The sequence below is a fragment of the Heterodontus francisci genome, chromosome 18 (assembly GCF_036365525.1).
Source record: "Heterodontus francisci isolate sHetFra1 chromosome 18, sHetFra1.hap1, whole genome shotgun sequence".
Classification (NCBI taxonomy): domain Eukaryota; kingdom Metazoa; phylum Chordata; class Chondrichthyes; order Heterodontiformes; family Heterodontidae; genus Heterodontus; species Heterodontus francisci.
In genome coordinates this window covers 40,443,944-40,469,208 of record NC_090388.1, presented here as the reverse complement: position 1 = coordinate 40,469,208, position 25,265 = coordinate 40,443,944, and the positions used below count along the sequence as shown (strand labels likewise).

The 25,265-nt window shown below is 41.8% G+C and overlaps 1 protein-coding gene across 1 annotated transcript in view; it reads left to right on the top strand.

Moving 5' to 3' along the window:
• znf277 (zinc finger protein 277) overlaps nt 1-25,265 on the top strand; it is a 77,391-nt gene that overhangs the window by 6,592 nt on the left and 45,534 nt on the right. Inside the window, exons 3-4 of the mRNA XM_068050579.1 lie at nt 7,810-7,898; nt 8,171-8,253. Coding sequence (XP_067906680.1) covers nt 7,810-7,898; nt 8,171-8,253 — 172 coding nt within the window. The remainder of the gene's footprint in view (nt 1-7,809; nt 7,899-8,170; nt 8,254-25,265) is intronic.

Below are 25,265 nucleotides of genomic sequence, written 5' to 3'. Positions count from 1 at the left end.
TCCATATTCCTAACACATCCCCACCTGTCCCTATATTTCCCTACCACCTACCTATACTAGGGGCAATTTATAATGGCCAATTTACCTATCAACCTGCAAGTCTTTGGCATGTGGGAGGAAACCAGAGCACCCGGAGGAAACCCACGCAGACACGGAGAACTTGCAAACTCCACACAGTTTGACAGGGATTTGGCGTATGATAGGATACAGGCAGCAGCGCTTTCGATGAGAAGTTTATGGATGGTGGAGCATTGGGATAGTCATGTCTGGAGATGACGAGCATGGGTGAGGGTTGCAGCAGCAGATGGGCTAAGGCAGGGATGAAGGCTGGCAATGTTGTGAAGGTGGAAAAAGTATGTGATGTTTGTGATAGGATATATAGAGTCAGAAGCTTAGCTTCTTGCCAGATAGGATGCTGAGGTTGCAAACAGCCAGCTTCAACCTGAGATAGTGGCCAGAGAGGGGGATGCAAATGCTGACTGGGACACAATGTTTGTGGTGGGGGCAATGATGATGGCTTCAGTCTTCCCAATGTTTAACTGGAGGACTGGATGTCAAACTTGCAGTCTGACAACAGGTGTAGTGGAGGTGTTGAAAGAGGTAGTGGAGCGGTGTAGCTGGGGGTTGTAAAAATCGACACCATCCAGACAAAGCAGCCTGCTTGATTGGCACCCCATCCACAAACATTCACTCCCTCCACCACCGATGCACAGTGGCAGCAATGTATAACATCTAATAGATGCACTGCAGCCGCACACCAAGGCTCCTTAAACAGCACCTTCCAAACCTACGACCTCTACCAACTAGAAGGACAAGGGCAGCAAATGCATGGGAACACCACCATCTGCAAGTTCCCCTCCAAGTCAGACACCGTCCTGATTTGGAGCTATATCACCATTCCTTCAATGTCGCTGGGTCAAATTCTGGAGCTCCTAACAGCACTGTGGGTGTACCTACACACCAAGGACTGCAGCAGTTTAAGAAGGCAGCTCACCACCACCTTCTCGAGGGCAATTAGGGTTGGGCAATAAATGCTGGCCTAGCCAGCGATTACCACATCCCATGAATGAATAAAAAATATATATTTGGAACCATATCTTTGGATATGTCAATGTTCAGTTTGTAGGTGAGGAAGGAGAAGAAGCCAAGGACAGGATAGGTCATTTGAGGACTTCAGAGGTAATGGAGTGGGGGTAGGAAGAGAAGCCATTACAGGAGATATTCTGGCTATGATTGCTTAGGTGAGAGTGAATCCAAATGAGTGCAGTCTGAACTGGACAACAAAGGAGGAGTTGGTGGAAGAATCTCAATCATGTCGAAGACTGCAAAGAGGTCAGGAAGGTTAATGCACCAAAGTCAGAGAATGTCATTTGTTACATGATTCAGGCTATTTTAGTGCTGCAGAATGGGAAGATTCTTGGAGTTGCAGGATAGATGAGCAATGTTTTGGGAGGTAACAACATGTTTAAGGATGTTGGAGATGGGGCAGTATGGGCTAAGGCAGGGATGAAGGCTGGCAGGCAAGGACAGATTGGTCGAGGGAGGGTTTTTTGAACAGCGGGGTAGTAGTAGTAGATGACAGTAGTTTTTAAAGGTTGGAGGACAGTACCTGATGAAAGGGAACCATTTACACTGTCAGCTAGCATAGCGGGTGGTGGGGTGGTCAGGAAGGGAAGTTGGATGGTCAACAGTTAAGTGGGATTGGGGTTGAAAGAGCTGTAGATACATTTCATGGGAAAGATGACTCAGAGCATGAGGGCAGATAGGAGAGAAACTAGAGAAAATGCGAGTACAAAGTTCAGGCAGGTGCGACTTTGGGGAAGGTTGGCATGGTGGGAAAGGGGAAGCAGGAGAGGAAGCTGCACTGATGGTCTCAGTCCCAGTGATGAAGAGGCCCATGAGCTCCTTGCACTTGGAGGTAAAGGTGGAGGGGTCAGGGGAAGATTTAAGAACACTTGGCAGTGGAGAAAAAATATTGGGGTTATCTTTGCATTCCAAGATGATCTTGGAGTAATGAGCGGACTAATCAGTTTGCAGAACTGTAGAGGGAAAAGCAGCCTTGGCTATTACTGGTGTGGAAGTTGCAGTGTTGTGACTGAGAAACTGTAGGGATACATTTTGGGTCCCCAGCTCAAGTAGTAGCATCAGTGAATAAGTATACACCCAAGATCTTGGAACAGCACTATTGTAAATGTCAGAAACTGTTCTATGTCCCTGGCTATCTATTAGAATTAGAACATTACAGCGCAGTACAGGCCCTTCGGCCCTCGATGTTGCGCCGACCTGTGAAACCATCTGACCTACACTATTCCATTTTCATCCATATGTCTATCCAATGACCACTTAAATGCCCTTAAAGTTGGCGAGTCTACTACTGTTGCAGGCAGGGCGTTCCACGCCCCTACTACTCTCTGAGTAAAGAAACTACCTCTGACATCTGTCCTATATCTATCACCCCTCAACTTAAAGCTATGTCCCCTCGTGTTTGCCATCACCATCTATGCACAATATCAAAAGAAATCTACAAAATACATGTCAATAACACGAGCCATAAGTACCTGAGACTATCTGTTATGAGAATAAAAACAGAAAGTGCTGGAAATACTCAGCAGGTCTGGCAGCATCGTGGAGAGAGAAGCAGAGTTAATGTTTCAGGTCAGTGACCTTTCATCAGAACTCTAAAAGGTTTAAAAACCTTGGCGTTGTCCTTCAGCTGCATACTTGAGGGTTTAAGTCATGGTATTGCACAACCTACTTGCAAACAACAACTTTCCTGAACTAATCCTTTGCATATTATTGGATATGTCGAAGCAATATACACATGAGTAAAATTGTATTTATTTCAACAAGTAAAGTTTATTCCATTGTGGCCTCCTGCTGGGCTTATGCCCTACTTTAATCCAAACAGATGAGTACTGTTTTCTTTTAGTAGATTAGTTCTGCTGAGCTATAGTTTTTTTTGTCTGTTGAACAGCTTGTTGGGTGTTTAACATAATTTTTTTTAAAAGCCATCAGGAAAAATATCATAGACAAGATAATTGCAAGAGAAATGACTTTTAAGACTGAATTGGGGCTATGCTCTTAATTAGGTTATAACCCTTGGCACATTGACAGTTAAATAAATTACAAAAAATGGTGGATAAACAGCATGCTACAAGGGTTAAATGCTAGCTTTAAGTAAAGTTTTATTGGTTTGAAGAGTTTCTTATGATCTTACCTTAACTCTGAGATAGCGTGAGTCCTAGGGAAAATGCACTTAAGTTTCAGTCTTGATGCAGAGTTTGATCCTCAACACAGGAATATTCTGGCATCACATTTCCATTGTATGTGTCAGGTTGTATTAAATTATTCACCTGTAGAATCTGCAGCTAAAATTTGTAGATTGCATCAGATGTTTATACTAGCCTGGTGTAAATCTGTTTAACAGCCCCAAAAAGCAACATTATTCCTCATGTGGGTCAGAATCACATTTCTTTCCCAGGACAATATGTACTTATAGTTCTGACCAACACATTATTATCGCTTGTGTCACAGTTTTATTTCTCTTGTCAATTTACAGGTGCAGCATACATGAGATGGCTAGTGACATTATTCAGACTCCTAGGAATTGACTTAACTGGCAGTATCATATGCAAACACCTCAGTGGTGAAACCGTTAAGATGACAGCTGGAACAGGTTGGGTGGGAGGTGGTGACATAAATTTCGCAGTAAAAGGAGCAGTAATTGAAAATGTAATATTGTGATCTGGTAGTACAAATAGTATAACACTTGCTTACCAACTGACTTGTGTGTATCTCCATACTGTTCTCTTTGCTGTACAGAAACAAAATGTTGCATCTTAGGAGATAACTGGCATTATGCATTTTCCATATCCTTAATTTGTTTTTCCAGTCAGTCACTGGATCGCTCACAGGCCTCTCAAATTAAGTATTTGCGTGAGTTTGCACAGAGAAGGGAGAACAGAAATTAAAAATACTTTGTGTGTTTTGAATCTTTGATTTATCTTTTAGCCCAAAAACATTTTGTAAGTACAACATACCATACCTCAGCATACATTTTTATCAGTTCATGTTTACCTTCTGCAGTCTGGCTCATCCAAGGTCAGGCTCCATGCCCATTGAGATTGAAAGTGATTATCTGAATTAACATTATACTAGAAACTGAAATTAAGTTTTTACTGGATTAATTATCTTCCCGTTCTGATGAAGAGTATATACCAGAAGCAACTTGCCTTTTCTTTCCACATGTGGGTCCAAATTTTGCAGTCAACAGCGAAGGAACAGCATTCACCACTCGCTTTGTTGACAGCTGCCCACAGAGTTTTCGCAGGCTTTTGAGCTGAACTCCTATCTGATCTCGTGCCATGCTCTCTACAGTGTATGTGTGGTGTCTGAGCAGTGCAAGAAACAGCGAGACTTTTCACAGAATCATTACAGCACAGAAGGAGGCCATTTGGCCCATTGTGTCTGCACGGCTCTCCGAATGAACAATTCATCGAGTGCCATTCCCCTGCCTTTTCCCTATAACCCTGCACATTCTTCCTTTTCAGATAACTGTCGAATACCCTTTTGAATGCCTGAATGCCTTGATTGAACCTACCTGTACCACACAATCAGGCAGTGCATTCCAGACCTTGGCAACCATTAGATTGAAGAATCCTCACTGAGACATGCAGTGTCTAAACCAGGAAGTATAAACTAGGAATTGTAAATTAGATTTAAATTCTGTACAGAAAGCGAAATAGATTGGGAAAGAAAGATGGGATGAATGAGGGAGATAAAAGACGAACAGAAGAAAAAAGTTTTCTTTTTAAAATCTCTAGCACTAATTAAATGTTGAAGGAATGAGATTCCACACTTGTGAAATTTAATTTTAAGTGCCATGGAAGTTTGGCAGTAATTATGACCAATCACACCGTTAAAAATTCACATACACCTGAATGCACAAGTTTTAACTTTTTCCGGTGTGTTTAGTTGGTAACTACCACAACATTTTACGCTCTTGCATTGATTTCAATGCCGAGTATATCAGGGAGGTTCTGTTATGCAACCTGTGGAGGAGCAAGATAATTTGGATCACCACTTCCAGATTTCTGCATTTACTGCGCATTTGCATACTCCGGAGGTTTCCGTCTGATTTGCTGCATATTAATAGTGAACTCTGTTTGCCTTACTGCTAGTCTCAATGCAAAATCCAGGCTTTGATGTCTGACCTGCTGTTTCTGGTGTGGTCCAAAGCCCTGGGTTTTAAATCGCACTGGATTAGCATTATAGGTCTATTTTTCAAAAGAAATCTCTTGGAACAGATATCTTCTGCCCCTGCACAATCTTTAGAAATGTGCCAATAAGTCTATATTGCCTCTCTTTATCCCTGTTGCCAAAATGCATCACCTCACATTTCTCTAATAAATCCAGCTGCCACTTGTCTGCCCATCCTCCTTGCCTATCTATGTCCTGTTGCAGTCGATTGGTATCATCCTCACTGTTTGCCACACCTCCAAGTTTGGTATCATTGGCAAATTGTGAAATTTTACTGTATTCCAGGATCCAAGTCATTTTTGTATATCAAAAAAAGCAGTGATCCCAGCATTGACCCTTGGGGAACACCACTGTCTACCATCCTCCAGTTTGAAAAACAACCATTTATCACAACTCTCTGTTTTCTGCCCTTAAGTCCATTTTTTTTAATCCAGGCTGACACTGACCCACCTATTCCATGAGCCTCAATTTTATTAACCAGCCTTTTATCTGGTACTTTGTCAAATGCTTTCTTAAAATCCATGTAGACAACATCCAGTGCATTTCCTTCTTCAACCTTCTCTGTTACTTCATCAAAAAAATCAGTTTGATTATTCAAGCATGATCTGCCTTTTACAAATCTGTGTTGGCTCTCCTTAATTAACACAAACCTGTTACTTTTTTCCCCTGTTATTGTTTCTAAAATCTTACCCACCACTGATGTTAAACTAACTAGTATGTAGTTTCCAGGACTATCCTTACACCCTTTCTTGAAAAAGGATGTCACATTTGCCACTCTCAAATCCTCTGGCACCTCCCCTGTATCTAGGGTAGATTGGAAGATTATAGCCCTTCTGCTATCTCCACCCCACTCCATTCAGCAACTGGGATGCAAGCTATCAGGACCGGGCAACTTGTCCATTCAGTATAACCAGCCTTTCCAGTACATTCTGCCCATCAATTTTCATCCCATTACCTGTACCATCTCCTCCTCCTGATATTTTGTCAGCATCCACTTCCTTAGTAAACACCGGTAGAATGTACTCATTAAGTATTCTAGCCTAGCCCTGCTCCTCTAAGCATATATCGCCCTCTTTTTCTTGATTAGGCCTCACCCCACCTCTTACCACCTGCTTACTATTTACATGCTGGTGGAAGATGTTTGGGTTCCCTTTTATGTTAACTGCCATTCGACTCTCGTATTCGCTCTTTGAGTCTTAGTTTCCTCTTCACTTCCCCTCTCAATTTATTGTATTCGGCCTGGTTCTCGCTTGAAGAATTCACCTGGCATGTGTCATACACCATATTTTCTTTGTTTCATTATATTCTCTATCTCCCTCGTTGTCCAAGGAGTCCTGGCTTTAGTTCCCCTAACTTTTAGCCTTGTTGGGATGTACCTAGCCTGTACCAGAAACATCTCCTCAAAGATCAGCCTTTGTTCTGTCACAGTTTTTCCTGTCAGTCTTTGGTTCCATTTTACCCCGGCTAGATCCCCCCTCATCCCATTGAAGTTAGCCATCGTCCAATTTAGATGAAGGGTCACTGACCTGAAACATTAACTCTGCTTCTCTCTCCACAGATGCTGCCAAACCTGCTGAGTATTTCCAACATTTCTTGTTTTTATTTCAGATTTCCAGAATCTGCAGTATTTTGCTTCTATTCCAATTTTGAAGTTCTACTTTAGATTGTTCCGTGCTCTTCTCAATTACTAATCTAAATCTTATGATAGATCTAGTCATATATAAATATATGAGCAGGCTGAAACTGTAGTGGTTGGATTGGAGGTGCACAATCTGTAATGTATATCTCTGTAAATAAAAGCTTCTAAGTGCATAAGGGCTAGGCTCCAGTTCTATCCTTCACCACCTGGCTATGAGTTGTAACAGCAAATAGCTTGTACTTAAGAAAACAAACACTAGTACAAACAGTAAAAAGTAAGCTTTTTTAATTAAATAAATGTGAACAAAAACATTTAAGTCTGAAAATGAAGATATTAAAATGTAAAACCAAAATAAGACTCAAAATAATGCAGATAGATTTGAATAGGATTTGAATTATACAATGAATTGTGCATCTCACAGTATAGCAGCATATCATCCAAATCAATTGATAATATCCTACAAACTTTAGTTAATTTGTGTAAAAGACAGTCTTTCAGAATGATCAAAAAAGCTTTCACACCTTGAGTCTAATCAATTTTTAATTTATTAGTTTCTGTAACATCTTTAGATTTTTTCTTTTTCCAGAATTAACTTTTAAGCTTTGTGGGGAGGCATGTTAAATGGATCCAAGCCAAACAGTGAAGAATGAAACAAGACACATCATTTTCTTGATGGTCAGTTTATTCACAGAATGCAGCATGACATATCGCTGCCTTCTGTTCACCAATCAAACTTGTGTCCAGCAGGCTGTCTTTATATTCACTTCAAATCCTTAATTGAATAGTGCCCTTCGGCTGTTTACCTTTAACAACATAATTAACCATTAACAAGAGAGAGTTCAATTTTAATTAACAGGAGAAAATATATTATTGCATGAAAGTGACTTATTTTTATTTTTATTTATTTCAAGGTACATTTTGTATTGGAAGAAAAGGTTTATTGAGCAACCAATAACAGATTTTTGTAGTGTAATAAGAACCAACTCCCAAGGTCCTGAGGGTAAGTGTTCTAAAGTAGATGAAAGAAACAGTTTTTGTTTATTAAAGTTTACTAATGAATGATTTAATGTTAGTTTGTGATTTTTGAAATATTTTCTTGTACCAAAATATAGATTGAAAAATTGAAGTAAAATTATAGATGGATTGGAATTAAAATTTTGGAAAAACTAAGGTGTAACAGAGCAATTAAAAATGGAAAGTATGATGGCATTTTAAAATAGAACATTATTAGTAGCTTATACTGGACAACTGGAAATATTATTGTTTTGTTAGAGAAGCAAGAGGAGTACTACCTGCTGTGTGATGTTTTACCTGAAGACCGAGTGCTTAGAGAGCAGCTTCAACAAAAAAGACTAGTAAGTAATTGCGGTAATTCATCAGCCAAAATGGAAAAAAGATAAAAGAGCATAGACTGTCAAAAATGTGTTTAATTTACCTATTCTGGTATAAATTGACGAGGAAATTCATGGATATTGCTTTAAGCCAGCCATTAATTATGGCTTTCTCTAGACTGCAGGTCCCAGAAGATAATCAAGCCTAGTATATCATTGTATCCTTAATCAGAGTTAAAAGCTGTACCACATGTTCATTCAGATTGTGAGAAGGTTTCAAGCTTAAAACATTTAAGGCACAAAGGTCCATTCAGCACTCCTTTGAATGCCTTGTGTTGACAGCTAAAAAAGCTTTTGCCTAATGCAATACTGTATCACTTTCGACATTATCTGACTGTTATGCTCTTAGAAATCCAAATATTTGCAAAATATTGCAAGCTAGACATTGTTGCATTTTATATAATTACAACTAAAGTAATTCAGAAAACAAAAGGGACTCAGCCTCCTAATGAAAGATTCAACTGGACTGCAGTAGGGGTGCTACAGTTAGCTTCAGCACCTCAGACCTCCACAGCTGTTGCTCCTGATGGCGATGTGATCACCATTGCAGGAAAGTGCACCTCTGGATCGGATAGGGATCAACTGCATGCCCTTTGTAGTTGAATAGCCTATTATCACTTGTTGCCTGGGTTCATATATCAAGTATCGCCATCTGGATAAGATGGCAAAGGGTGGTTAGATACCTTGGAAACTGTACTCCAGCGTTAGTCACCATCTTTGACAGAGGAGTGGAGAAAAATGACAAACAATTGGAGGCAATAAGTATAACCCTGACTTTATATTTCTTGGATAACTAGATTTCTTCTTTGAGTCTTAAAGTTTAAGTTTCAACTCATTTAACCAACATTCATATACAGCACAGCATGTTTATGTACCTGCAATCGAGGAATTTTTTCATTCTTTAATGTGACTTATAAATGCATTAAAAGAATTAGAAAATAGAGAGAAGGTCTCAGTCAGGTTCAATTTAAGAAAAAAACACTCAAAAGTACAATTAAAGGGCTAGGAAAATGGCATTGTCTCCTGCTGTCCCTCAAAATCTTGTTGCAGTGTTAAAAGACCCATGCTCCTACTCCACCCAAACAAGTGCACTTGAAGGATACTTAGATTTAAGATTTGTGGATGTAACCAGTTTTGTGTTCAGGGATTCTTTCCGACAATGGATTTCATAGAGAGATGTGGAAGATCACAGTGACTTAGGCATATTTCAGTTAAATGTGTAACTTTTGCCCAAAATGCTGCGATCTTTTAAGCTACGTGATTTGTTTATATATCTGCACACAAACAGAGGGAATTCTGAGCTGTACTGTAGTATCCTTTGTGCATTTAGATCATGTATGCATTGTAAAGATATTCAGGAAATGTTAAACAACTATGCTCAGCTGTGAAGTGTTAGCTGTGGCTCAGTTGGTAGCATTTTTACCACTGAGTCACAAGATTGTGGGTTCAACTCCAAAAGACCGGACACAAAACTCTAGGCTGACACCTCAGTGCGGTAGCAAGGGAGTTCTGAAATATCGAAGTTGCCATCTTTCTGATGAGGGTTAAACCAAGACCCTGTCTGTTTTCTAAGGTGGACATAAAAGATCCCATGGAACAATTTCAAAGAAGCGCAGGGGAGTTATCCATGGTGCCCTGGCCAATATTTATCCTTCAATTAACAGGAAAAAAATGATTTGGTCATTATCACATAGTTGTTTGTGGGAGCTTGCTGTGCACAAGTTGACTTCTGTATTTCCTACATGATAACAGTGACTACACTTCAAAAATATCTCTTTGGCTTGTTAAGCACTTTGGGATGTCCTTAGGTTGTGAAACATGCTATATAAATGCGTCATTTTTCATAAAGGTTGCTTGGCAGGCCAAAACTACTTGGCTGCTGTGTTTGATTCTTGGATGCCACCTGCAATGTAAATAAAATTTGCAATGTAAATAAAATTTGCTTGTTTACAATGTAAAACAATGTCAACATTGATACATTATAACTATCCACTTTTCTTGAAGTTATTTTGGTTCATAAACCAAATGTTTTTCCATCTCTTTCTCTTGCTTAAGCTGTCCATTCACAATGGTATCTTCACTTTAAGCATATTACACCACACCTGCATCCGTAGGTTTTTTTTATTCGTTCATAGAATGTGAACATCACGTCGCAGGATAAGAGGTAGGCCATTTAAGACTGAGATGAGGAGGCATTTCTTCACACAGAGGGTGGTGAATCTTTGGAATTCTCTACCCTGGAGGGCTGTGGAGGCTTAATCATTGAGCATGTTCAAGACAGAAATTGATAAATTTCTGGATACTAATGACATCAAGGAACATAAAGGAACTTGGGGATAGTGCGGGAAAGTGATGTTGAGCTAGATGATCAGCCATCATCTGGTTGAATGGTGAAGCAGACTCAACCGGCTGAATGGCCTACTCCTGCTCCTGTATTCCTATGCTCCTATGGCAAGGCAAGCATTTATTGGCCCAACCCTAATTGTCCTTGAGAAGGTGGTGGTGAGCTGCTGCCTTGAACCGCTGCACTCCATGTGGTACTCTGTTGTTAGGGAAGAATTTCCAGGTTTTTGACCCAGCGACAGTGAAGGAACAGCAATATATTTCCAAGTCTGGATGGTTTATGACTTGGAGGGGAACCTGGAGGTGGTGATCCCATATGCCTGCTGCCATTGTTCTTCTAGTTACAGGGGGTTATGGGCTTGGAAGGTGCTGTTAAAGGAGCTTGGCACATTGCTGCAATGCATCTTATAGGTGGTATATGCTGCTGACAATGTGCACTGCTGGTGGATGGGGTTTCAATCAAACAGGCTGCTTTCTCCTGGATGATGTCAAGCTTCTTGAGTGTTGGATCTGCAGTCATCCAGGCAAGTGGGGAGTATTCCATCACATTCCTGAATTGTGCCTTGTAGATGGTGGACAAGCTTTGGGGAGTCGAGAGGTGAGTTACTCGCTGCAGAATTCCCAGCCTCTGACCTGCTCTTGTAGCCACGGTATTTATGTGGCTGCTTCAGCTAAGTTTTTGGTCAATGTTATGGATGTTGATGGTGGGAATTCAGTGATGGTAATGCCATTGATTGTCAAGGGGAGATAGTTAGATTCTGTCTTGTCATAACGTGACACTTCTGTGGGATGTAAATGTTAGTTACCACTTATCTGCCCAAGCCTGAATGTTGTCAGGTCTTGCTGCATGTGGGCACAGACTGCTTCATTATCTGAGGAGTTGGTAATGAAACTGAAGACTGTACAATCATCAGTGAATACCCCCACTTCTAACCTTTTGATGGAGGGAAGAGCAAGGATAAAACAGCTGGACTATATGGCCATGTTGAACAATATTTGTTGTTTCATGACAAAGTGGAAAATAAACTTTTAAGATGGAGTTAAAAAGTATTGAATTCATGCATAAGTTACAGTACTTCATTGCCTGTGTGAATGCCTGCTCCATATTGGGGTGACCATCTGTAATCCATTTACCTGCTCTTTCCTTGTAACTTTTTAATATTTCTATTTTTCAAGTGCTTATCAAATTCCCCCTCGGAATGACTGCTTCAATCCCCAAATGACATAATATATTCCATATTCTCATACTTTGAATTCTAGCCTCCCCTTTTTGATTTTCATATCAGTTTATGTTCACTTGTTATTGATACACCAAGGAGTTGAAATAATCTTTTCACTATTGTTACGACCAAGGCTGGAGGAGTGCACTGTCTTTCTCTAGTTCTACTTCTCCATGGGTCACAACATATATTGAAATATTTTACTCTGTTACCGATATGGCCAATTATATACTTCATTTTAGTTTCAGGATAAAATCCACCAACCAGGTTTCTTTAATAATCAACACAATTATTAATTTATTATAAAACAAGACTTATTCAATAAAGTTGCAAAGCTTATTAATACACAGGTTGAAATATGAAACTTCCCTTCTAAATTAACCCAACATACACATACCGGTTAAAGAAATAAAGAAGTTTTCTCTGTAGAGATCTCTTTACAAAAAACAGACAAAAAAAAATACTTTGGCCAATTACTTGTTCATTCTTGAAGGACAGAAGAAGATATGCAATGTTCCCCGTTTTAGTCCGGCATCCAGATACTCATAGACAGCTGTCACTGGGATCTTTTTGGAGCAGTTCTCCAGGTGACGTAAAGGATTAGTCTGGCAGGCTTTTCAGGAGAAGTGCGGCATCAATTTCTCCAGTCCACACACTGGATTCTCAGGGATTCTCAAAGTGATGGAAAAAGATGAGCCGGTGGCTTCTCTCATAGCAGCTTACCCCCCAGCTGACTCAAAACAATATCCCAAACAAAGCCAACTCTTAACCGCCATAAATCTTGACATGTCACTTCTCTGTAAACAACTCCCCTCGTCACCAAGGCTCCTACTGTTTACTTAGCTTAAGACATGTGACTTCCAGTAGGGGTTTGTTTTTAAACAAAATCTCACCTCTTTCCAGTGACATTTTTAAAAAAAACAAAGTCCAGTATCTATGGAATCTCTTCAGTCTTTCAAATGAATCAACTCCACAATTTTTAACACGAGTCCTCAAAAAATATTTTAAAAAGGAACCCCTCCATCCTTGGAGGATGAAACACCATTTTTAAATGCGTTTCATTACAAAAAGTGGGAAAAAAGCAAGATAAACAAATATTAACACATTTACACATTCATTCACTCTTTACCTGTAACTAATACATTTATGCCCATGTCGCTCTGAACAGGCTCCAGAAGCTGGCCGAGCGCGTCTACCCTGAGGCACAGTGTGGCTTTCGTGCAGAGAGATCGACTATTGACATGCTGTTCTCCCTTCGTCAGATACAGGAGAAATGCCGTGAACAGCAGATGCCCCTCTACATTGCTTTCATTGATCTCACCAAAGCCTTTGACCTCGTCAGCAGACGTGGTCTCTTCAGACTACTAGAAAAGATCGGATGTCCACCAAAGCTACTAAGTATCATCACCTCATTCCATGACAATATGAAAGGCACAATTCAACATGGTGGCTCCTCATCAGAGCCCTTTCCTATCCTGAGTGGTGTGAAACAGGGCTGTGTTCTCGCACCCACACTTTTTGGGATTTTCTTCTCCCTGCTGCTTTCACATGCGTTCAAATCCTCTGAAGAAGGAATTTTCCTCCACACAAGATCAGGGGGCAGGTTGTTCAACCTTGCCCGTCTAAGAGCGAAGTCCAAAGTACGGAAAGTCCTCATCAGAGAACTCCTCTTTGCTGACGATGCTGCTTTAACATCTCACACTGAAGAATGCCTGCAGAGTCTCATCGACAGGTTTGCGTCTGCCTGCAATGAATTTGGCCTAACCATCAGCCTCAAGAAAACGAACATCATGGGGCAGGATGTCAGAAATGCTCCATCCATCAATATTGGCGACCACGCTCTGGAAGTGGTTCAAGAGTTCACCTACCTAGGCTCAACTATCACCAGTAACCTGTCTCTAGATGCAGAAATCAACAAGCGCATGGGTAAGGCTTCCACTGCTATGTTCAGACTGGCCAAGAGAGTGTGGGAAAATGGCGCACTGACACGGAACACAAAAGTCCGAGTGTATCAGGCCTGTGTCCTCAGTACCTTGCTCTACGGCAGCGAGGCCTGGACAACGTATGCCAGCCAAGAGCGACGTCTCAATTCATTCCATCTTCGCTGCCTTCGGAGAATACTTGGCATCAGGTGGCAGGACTATATCTCCAACACAGAAGTCCTTGAAGCGGCCAACATCCCCAGCTTATACACACTACTGAGTCAGCGGCGCTTGAGATGGCTTGGCCATGTGAGCCGTATGGAAGATGGCAGGATCCCCAAAGACACATTGTACAGCGAGCTCGCCACTGGTATCAGACCCACCGGCCGTCCGTGTCTCCGTTATAAAGACGTCTGCAAACGCGACATGAAATCGTGTGACATTGATCACAAGTCGTGGGAGTCAGTTGCCAGCATTCGCCAGAGCTGGCGGGCAGCCATAAAGACAGGGCTAAATTGTGGCGAGTCGAAGAGACTTAGTAGTTGGCAGGAAAAAAGACAGAGGCGCAAGGGGAGAGCCAACTGTGCAACAGCCCCAACAAACAAATTTCTCTGCAGCACCTGTGGAAGAGCCTGTTACTCCAGAATTGGCCTTTATAGCCACTCCAGGCGCTGCTTCACAAACCACTGACCACCTCCAGGCGCGTATCCATTGTCTCTCGAGATAAGGAGGCCCAAAAGAAAAAAAGAAAAGAATACATTTATGCCCATGACCATCTTTGCACTCTGATAAGTCAAAGCAAGGTTAAATTCTAGACAAAGCATCAGCAATTACTTTGTTTTTCCCCACAATATGGATAATCTTTACGTGATAGGGCTGCAATAGTAAACTCCATCGAAATAGTCTGGCATTTTGGATTTTAAATTTTTCCACCAAGTCTAGGGGGTTATGATCAGTATATACCTGTGTCGTTCTGTAGTTGTGGCAGACATATACTTCAAAATGTTTAAAAGCTTGTAGTAAGTCCAGGATTCCTTTTTCCAATGTAGAGTATTTCTTTTCGTGTCGACTTAGTTTTTTGGAAAAGTATCCCGCTGGCCTTTCAATGCCCGATTCATCATCTTGTAACAGGACTGCACCGACTCCCAGGTCACTAGCATCAATTGCTACCTTGAAGGGCTTAGTGAAATTTGGTGCAGCCAACACTGCTTCATTGATCAAAATGGCTTTCAGCCTCTCAAGATGCTTTGCACTCTCCTGACCACACTACCTTGGCTTTTTGTAGCAAATCCATCAGTGGAGCAGCAATAGTGCCAAAAATTGGTACAAACTTGCAGTAGAAACCACACATCCCCAAAAACTTGATTTCTCGTTTAGTCAGGGGCAGTGAACTCCATCAATGCTTGTACTTCTGCTGATCTTGAAAACATTTATCCTTGCCCTATTTTATGCCCTAGATAGGTTCCCCGCGCTTTTGAAAATTCACTTTCGGCAAAGTTTATCACCAAATCAGCCGACCTGTAATTTTCTAAACAGAGCTTTTAGTTATTCCAAGTGGTCCTTCCAGGTGTCAATGTATACCAGCACATCATCAAGGTAAACCACACAGTTAGGAACACTGGCTATGACTTGGTTCATTAGGTTTCTGGGAAGTTGCTGGGGCATTTTCTAGCTCGAATGGCATCATTTGGCATTGGAAAAGATCGACTGGTGTGACAAAGGGCAATATTTCTTTAGCTCGGGGTGTTAAATGAACCTGCCAGTATCCCTTTAACAAATCTATTTTGGTAAGAAATGTGGCACTGCCAACTCTGTCAATACAGTCTGCCAAGTGAGGAATTGGGTAGGAGTCTGCCTTTGTTACTGCATTCACCTTTCTGTAGACTATGCAAAATCTAGTTTAACCGTCGGGCTTAGGCACTAATACCACTGGGGAACTCCAGCTGCTTTGACTGGGTTCAATTAGGCAGTTTTCCAACATGTATTGGATTTCTGTTTTTACCTAGGCGTGTTTCTCTGGACTTAAGCAATAAAGATGCTATTTTATAGGAAATGATTCTCCTACATCTCCACCATGTATGGCAAAGGTTGCACATCCTAGTTTGTCCCTACAGACGTCTTTAAATGCTGTGAGGTCTTCTCATTGATCTGCGTTTACACATAAAAGCATAGTGTCTAATCTCCCTAACAGTTCAGTGTTAGCAAATTGAATAGTAGGTTCAATTTGAGAACTTTCCAGGCCTCCTCCTGCCTTACCCTCACTGTCCCTTTCATCCTTCACTGTCCCTACCACCTGACATACCTGTTCTTGCTTACCCTCCTCCCGGCCGTGATATTGTTTCAACACATTGATGTGACACAGCCGGTTCCTTTTCTGGCGATCTGTGGCGTCAATCAAATAATTTACGTTACCAATCCTTTTGACTACTCTGTATGGTCCGCTGAACTGTGCTTTCAAGGTTCACCCTGTAAAAGCAGTAATACTAACACCTCATCTGCTGGTTGAAATGTTCGGGTTTTGACGTGCTTGTCTGCCCATTTCTTCTCGGTTGTTTGGGAAGTTTTCAGGTGTTCCTGAGCCAGTTTGCAGGCTCTCATGACCTGTTCCCGGAACACGGATACATAATCTAAGACGGAAGATTTGTCCCTCTGTTCTAAAACATTTTCTTTGATTAGTTTTAGAGTACCTCTTATCTCATGCTCATAAAATAATTCAAAAAAATTAAAACCAGTAGACTCATTAGGCGACTCCCTAGTGACAAACCAAAAGAAATTCCAGCCCTTTGTCCCAATCATCGGGACTATTCCCACGTCATCGTTTTGAGGGTCTGATGGTACCATTCTAAAGCCCCTTGTGTCCGTGGGTGGTATGCTGAGGACTGAACTGTGTTTTGCCCAGATTACCCATAACTTATTGAAAAATTTTAGACATAAAATTGGAACCTTGATATGACTGGATCTCAATTGGTAATCCATATCTAGTGAAGAACTGGGTTATCTTACAAACATATGAATTAGGAGCAGGAGTAGGCCACTTGGCCCTTCGAGCCTGCTCCGCCATTCAATAAGTTCATGGCTGAACTGATTACTCCACATTTCCAACTATCCCCGATAACCTTCCACTCCCTTGCTTATCAAGAATCTATTTACCTCTGCATTAAAAGTATTCAAAGACTCTGCTTCCACTGCCTTTTGAGGAAGGGAATTCCAAAGACTCTCAACCCTTTGAGAGAAAATATTTCTCCTCATCTCTGTCTTAAATGGGCAACCCCTTATTTTTAAACAGTGATCCCTAGTTCTAGATTCTCCCACAAGGGGAAACATCCTTTCCACATTCACCTTGTCAAGACCCCTCAGGATCATATATGTTTCAATCAAGTCGCCTCTTACTCGTCTAAACTCCAGCAGATACTAGCCTAGCCTGTCCAACCTTTCCTCAAAAGACAGCCCGCCCATTCCAGGTATTCGTCTTGTTAACTTTCTCTGCCTTCAATGCATTTACATCCTTCCTTAAATAAGGAGATCAGTACTGTACACAGTACTCCAGATGTAGTCTCACCAATGCCCTGTATAGTATTCAATTCTCCTCGTGATAAATGATCACATTCTATTAGCTTTCCTAATCACGTGCTGTACCTGCATACTAACCTTTTGTGATTCGTGCACAAGGCTATCCAGTTCCCTCTGCATCTCAGAGTTCTGCAATCTCTCACCATTTAGCTAATATGCTTCTTTTTTATTCTTCCTGCCCAAGTGGACAATTTTATACTTTCCCATGTTATACTCCATTTGCCAAGTCTTTGCCCACTCACTTAACCTATCTATATCCCTTTGTAGCTTCCTTATGTCCTCTTCACAACTTACTTTCCTACCTATCTTTGTGTCATCGGCAAATTTAGCAACCATACCTTTTGGTCCCTTCATCTAAGTCATTTATATAAATAGTAAAAAGTTGAGGCCCCAGCACAGATCCCTGTGGCACACCACTCATGACATCTTGCCAATCAGAAAATGACCCATTTATGCCTACTCTGTCCTGTTAGCTAGCCAGTCTTCTATCCATGCCAATATGTTACCCCCTACACCATGAGCTTTCATTTTCTGCAGTAACCTTTGACGTGGCACCTTGTCAAATGCCTTCTGGAAATCTAAGTACAATACATCCACTAGTTCCCCTTTATCCACAGCACATGTAACTCCGTCAAGAACTCCAATAAACTGGTTAACCATGATTTCCGTTTCACAAAACCATGTTGACTCTACCTGATTACCTTGAATTTTTCTAAATGCCCTGCTATAACATTTTTAATAATAGCTTCTGACATTTTCCCTCAGAGAAATGTTAAGCTAACTGGCCTGCAGTTTCCTGCTTTCTGTTTATTTTATTTATTTAGAGATACAGCACTGAAACAGGCCCTTCGACCCACCGAGTCTGTGCCGACCATCAACCACCCATTTATACTAATCCGACATTAATCCCATTACCCTCTCACATCCCCACCTTCCCTCAATTCCCCTACCACCTACCTATACTAGGGGCAATTTATAATGGCCAATTTACCTATCAACCTGCAAGTCTTTGGCTGTGGGAGGAAACCGGAGCACCCGGTGAAAACCCACGCGGTCACAGGGAGAACTTGCAATCTCCGCACAGGCAGTACCCAGAATCGAACCCGGGTCGCTGGAGCTGAGAGGCTGCGGTGTAAACCACTGTGCCGCCCACTGTGTCTCCCTCCCTTTTTGAATAAAGGAGTTACCTTCGCTATTTTCCAATCTAACAGAACCGTCCCCAAATCTAGGGAATTTTGGAAAATTAAAACTAACGCATCAACTATCTTACTAGCCACTTCTTTTAACACCCTATGATGAAGTCCATCAGGTCCCCTAGGAACTTGTCAGCCCGCAGCTCCAACAATTTGTTCAGTACCACCTCCCTGGTGATTGTAATTTTCTTGTGTTCCTCCTTTCCTTCCATTTCCTGACTTAGAGCTAATACTGGGACGTTACTTGTATCCTCAATAGTGAAGACCAATGCAAAATAACTGTTCAGTTCATCTGTCATCTCCTTTATTATCTATTATTAATTCCCCAGACTCACCTTCTATAGGACCAACGCTCACTTTGTTAACTCTTTCTTAAAATATATGTAGAAACTCTTACTATCTGTCTTTATATTTCTATCTAGCTTTCTCTCGTACTCTAATTTTACCTTCCTTATCAATCTTTTACTCATTGTTTGCTGTATTCTGTCCAGTCTTCTGGCCCGCCTCCCATCTTTGTGCAATTATAGGCTTTAACTGTTTTAGTTAACCACGGATGGTGGGTCCACCACTGCCTTAGCAGAAATTGTTCTCATAGCCTCTGGGAGCCGAGTAGCTTTATCCAAGATAATGAACATAGTTGAAAATAGAAACATTATGTCGAAGCTTTTCATCTTACACTCACCGAACAATCCACAAGAATACCTATGTAAAGGAAAAGGACAAATTTATACTGTGATCTCTGATTGGTAGAGGCGTTGCCATGGAGAATGCACCAGTAATGGTGACTGACAGTTAACTGCCAAGCTTTGTTTGAAATTTAAACCAGGCAGCTTGACTCTGGTTGGTCAAGGCATTGCCGTGAGAAATGAATCCGTGAATGGTTGTTGCTTATTTTGTTTAGCTGAAACAGGCACAATGTTTGTACATATTCTTTGCAAAGAACAGGGCCCTGTGTATTAATATATGTAGCTTCCAGTACCTGCAAATGTGCCATACTGCGAACCCTACTGAAAATCTTAAATTGGTTGTCAGCATAATTCTTAGCACACTGAAGATTATTTAGCAAATGTGGTCCAATCGTGGAATCACATCTAATGTTGGATGCTGTGTTTTGAGTTTTGCAAGCACAGGCGGGTTGGGTACAGCCTCTACCTTGCCCGTTGTGAACACCATAAGGGACATGTTGTTATGATCCGCCAGTCTTTAAGACGTACGGCCTATATACCTAGCATCACACTGGCATTGAAATTCATACATCACATTACTCATTTGTGTGATAGGCAGGATGTCTTTTTGGCTTGACAGCAGTATCCTGTTAGTGGCGAACATCACACGTGCAGCTACTGCATAGTAGCAGCGTGAAACAGCTAGCGTCACCTGTTGCTCAAATATTTGGGATACATTATGCTTCCAGGGTAATTTGAGGTAGACTGTGCACTTTTCAGGGCCAAAAATGAAGGCCTTATGCCCGTTCATAAGTTTGCGTGATATACAGCGAGAAATGATCTGATCAGGGTAGCCATTGTCACTCAGGATGTCTTTGATTTGCCCTATTTCAGCATCAAGCTTGCATGGTGAGCAAATGGCTCGAGCCCTATTTACGAGGTTGCCGATGAGGCCACCCTTATGGCGCATGGAACTGTAAGAATCTCGACGTGTGTGTTGACCAGTGAAATTAGGTTTGTGGTAGACTGTGGTAGAGAACCCCTTAACAGATTTCTCAACTAGTATGTCAAGGAAAGGGAGCTCATTTGACTGCTCCATTTCAAAGGTGAATTTGAGCGCAGGATGGAGCCCATTAGGACGTGTAAGGAAATTATTGCATGCAGCTGCGGATTCAAATATAGCAAAGGTATTGGAAATATGCAAGAGGTAGGAGGTTAGGTGTCATTCCCTCAAAGACCCGTTTCTCATGGAACCCAACAAAGATGTTTTCGCAAGCTGGGTCTAAAGGGGATCCCATGCCAACACCATCTTTTTGGGCATACATGGTATCGTTAAAACTGAACTCAACTACACAAGTTGCCGAGTTTATAAGTTTATTGAATACTGACTCATGCAATGGTGTCGGGTCTAGATTGCCATGATATAGTGCTGCAGCGCAAATATCCAAGGCTTCGACATAATGTCTCTATTTTCAGCTATACTCAAGATCTGTACCACCAAACGGCTATAGTGAGTATATATTGATGTCCTGCTTTTGTTTTCGGTAAAGGTCCTGCACAGTCTACCAACGCCTTACTAAATGGTTCCCCAAAAACTGGTTTGGGAATGAGAGGTGCAGATTACAGTTTTTCCACAATATGGCACGTTTTACAAAACTGCACTATGTCCTTGTAAAGACCTGGCCAGTAAAAATGTCGACTTATACGTGATTGGGCTTCCAGCTCCCCACATATCCTGCCATAGGGATTTCATGGGCTGTCCTTAATATTTTCCGGCGATACTTGGGCAGTACCACTATCTGGTGAACTACGATTCATTCTTCATCCGCAGGTCTTGAGACGGTCTCCACTTCCTCATCAGAATCCCATTTTTAATATAGTAACCTTCCGGAACTCCCTTTGCCTCAGCTTCAGTTAGAATCGATTGTGCCACTTTATTTAACTCTGGATCGGCTTGCTGAGACTTATTAAACATTTCCTTTGGATTACTCATATCTCCAAAGAAAGTTTCAGATATTCAGCAATCTGTCTGTGGTGCCAATTTGACCTCCAACAATGGAACTTGTTTAGGCATTGCTCGGGTCATTACACATGAGGGAAAACTTCCCAGAACTTTTCCTGCAACTGTTCTGTCTCTTTGACTTCACTTGGTCTTTCCGTGACTATTGGAGAAGCTACTACCTTCGCTCTGGCCGAATCATTCCTGAGGAGTAGGTCAACTCCATCTACAGGCAAACTGTGGACAACTTCTACGGCTGCTGTTCCAGACATTAGGTCAGACTTCATGTGCATCCGATACAAAGGTATAGGTATATATTCCCTGCCAATGCCATTCACTAAAACCTTCAGTGTGCTCTTCGGTGGAAAAATTATGCCTTTTCCCAGCAAAAGAGTTTGGGTGTCCCCAGTATCTCTAATTATAACTATAGGTTTACCTGCCTCACTTGAGGGATAAGGAGTTACTTTTCCTTTTGACAAGAATTCCTTGTAATTCTCAAGTATCTTTTTCGTGTCCCCTGCACTCAGAGGTTATTGTACTTGGCTTTATAGCTGCAGTCAGAGCTACAGCCTGATCTGTCGTATTCTTGGTCAGGGCCCCTTTGTCTGCATTGGCCTCGTGTACCCCAGTAAGTCCCAAGGGTTTACCGTGCAACTTCCTGTAGCATTGGAAATTCCTGGGCTGTATGACCTCACTTCCACCCTCAGCATCTTCATTTCTGGCCTGAGGAGGAGATCCCGGGGCGTTCCCAGCTATCCCTTCTTGTCCCCAGCTACTTGCCTTTCTTTCACCCTCCTACCTTCTATCCTCCTTAGGTTTGTGGGGGTGATGGCAAAAGGGTTTGGGCTTATAAACAAGCTCGTAATCATCAGCGATTTCTGCTGCCTTTCTGGCTGTTGAAACCTTCTGGTTGTGTTCTTACTAATGGAAGGATTGAATTTTTAAATTCTTTCAGGAGAATTATTTCCCTAAGGGCCTTGTATGTGGCCTGTACCTTCAATGCCCTCATCCAACAATCAAACCTAATTTGCTTTACCCTCTAAAATTCTATATAAGTCTGCCCAGGCTGTTTCCGAAGGTTCTGAAATTTCTGCCTGTAAGCTTCAGGGACTAACTCATAAGCAATGACAATAGCCTTTTTTGCCACCTCATAATCTGCAGAAGCCTCCTCAGAAAGCATGGCATAAACTTCATGAGCTCTGCCAATCAACCTGCTTTGCATGAGCAGTGTCTAGTTTCTTTTGGCCACCTCATCTGCTTAGCTATCTTTTCAAAAGAAATGAAAAATGCTTATATGTGTCTTTCCTCAAACTTCGAGAGGGCTTGCATAAATTTAAATAGCTCTCCACTGGGTCCTGGGTTGGAGTGGAATTTTCATCAGGGTCAAGGGCACCATTTTTTCTCTAGTTCCAGCCTTCTTATCTGGTATTCCCTTTCTCTCTCCATTTCCTCTCTTTCTCTTTTCTGCTGCTCTGCTTTCTCCCTTTGAAATATCCTTTCATTTTCCTTTGCTCTCACCTGAAATTCTAGCCCTAACTTCTTCCTGTCCGACTGAATCAGTGCCAGTGTTACCTTTTCACCTTCCAATTCTACTCGTCCCTCTGGCTCTTTTACTTCAATCTCCAGCTGTCTGGCCACTAGTCTCTGAATTTCAGCCTGCCTAGCTTTCGATCTAATATCTAATTTCAGGCATTCCACCACACTTGACAGCTCATCAGTGGACAGTGCCTTTAGAGACTCATAATCTATTCCAGACTGCTGCACAAATGGATTTGCATCAAAAGTAGCCATTTCGGTCGTGTACACTTTACTCTAATGTACAAGAAACCTGGCATTTTTCTTTTCCCTTTTTTTATTATTATCTCGCTTACAATTGCTTTCAATTACTTCATTGGCTTTGGGTTATCCCTGATGAGCCCCAATGATATGTTACAACCGAGGCTGGAAGAGTGCACTTCTCCACAGGTCACAACGTATATTAATGTTTTACCCAGTTACTGATACGGCCAATTATATACTTTTATCATTTTAGTTTCAGAATAAAATAGAGCAACCAGGATTCTTTAATAAACAACAAAATTATTAATTTATTATAAAATAAGACTTATTCAATAAAGATGCAAAGCTTATTAACAGGCTGAAATTTGAAATTTCCCTTCTAAGTTAACCCAAAACACACACGCACGCACACCTGTTAAAGAAAAAAATAAAGAAGTTTTCTCTGTAGAGATCTCTTTACCAAAAAGACAAAAAAGTGCTTTGGCCAAATACTTATTAATTCTTGAAGGGGGAGAAAAAGGATAATATATGAATGTTCTCTGCTGACACTTTTAGTCTGGCATCCAGATACTTGTCACTGGGATCTTTTTGGAGCAGTTCTCTTCAGGCAACGTTGAGGATTAGTCTGGCAGGCTTTTCAGGAAAGTGCAGCATCAATTTCTCCAGTCCATGCACTGGATTCTCAGGGTTTCTCAAAGAGGTGGAAAAGGATGAGCTGGTGGCTTCTCTCTCAGAAGGCTTACCCCCAACTGACTCAAAACAATATCCAAAACAAAACCAACTCTTGACCACCGTAAATCTTGACATGTCACTTCTCCGTAAACAACTCCCCTAGTCATCAAGGCTCCGATTATTTATTAGCTTAAGACATGTGACTTCTAGTAAGTATTTATTTTTAAACAAAATCTCAAGTCCTTCCAGTGACCTTTTCTTCGAACAAAGAACAGTACAGCACAGGAACAGGCTATTCGGCCCTCCAAGCCTGCGCCGATCTTGATGCCTGTCTAAACTAAAACCTTCTGCACTTCTGGGGACTGTATCCCTCTATTCCCATCCTATTCATGTATTTGTCAAGATGCCTCTTAAACGTTGCTATCGTACCTGCTTCCACCACCTCCCCCGGCAGCAAGTTCCAGGTACTACATTTTCCTCCAAATCATTTATATATAATACAAACAGCAAAGGTCCCAGCACTGATCCCTGCGGAACACCACTAGTCACAGCCCTCCATTCAGAAAAGCACCCTTCCACTGCTACCCTCTGTCTTCTATGACCAAGCCAGTTCTGTATCCATCCTGCCAGCTCACCTCTGATCCCATGTGACTTCACCTTTTGTACCAGTCTGCCATGAGGGACCTTGTCAAAGGCTTTACTTAAGTCCATGTAGAGTGGCGCAGTGGTTAGCACCGCAACCTCACAGCTCCAGCTGCCCGGGTTCAGTTCTGGGTACTGCCTGTGCGGAGTTTGCAAGTTCTCCCTGTGACTGCGTGGGTTTCCGCCGGGCGCTTCGGTTTCCTCCCACAGCCAAAGACTTGCAGGTTGATAGGTAAATTGGCCATTGTAAATTGCCCCTAATGTAGGTAGGTGGTAGGAGAATGGTGGGGATGTGGTAGGAATATGGGGTTAATGTAGGATTAGTATAAGTGGGTGGTTGTTGGTCGGCACAGACTCGGTGGGCCAAAGGGCCTGTTTCAGTGCTGTATCTCTAAATAAAATAAACAATGTTAATTTTAAAAAATGGGAGGCGCAGTGGTTAGCACCACAGCCTCACAGCTCCAGGGACCCGGGTTCGATTCTGGGTACTGCCTGTGCGGAGTTTGCAAGTTCTCCCTGTGACCGTGTGGGTTTTCGCCGGGTGCTCCGGTTTTCTCCCACAGCCAAAGACTTGCAGGTTGATAGGTAAATTGGCCATTGTAAAATTGTCCCTAGTGTAGGTAGGTGGTAGGGAATATAGGATTACTGTAGGGTTAGTATGAATGGGTGGTTGTTGGTCGGCACAGACTCGGTGGGCCGAAGGGCCTGTTTCAGTGCTGTATCTCTAAATAAATAAAAATAAACATCCACTGCCCTTATTTCATCAATTATCTTCGTCACTTCCTCAAAAAACTCAATCAAATTATTTTATTTTATTTAGAGATACAGCACTGAAACAGGCCCTTCGGCCCACCGAGTCTGTGCCGACCATCAATCACCCATTAGTGAGTCACGACCTCCCCTTCACAAAACCATGTTGCCTCTCGCTAATAAGTTCATTTGTTTCCAAATGGGAGTAAATCCTGTCCCGA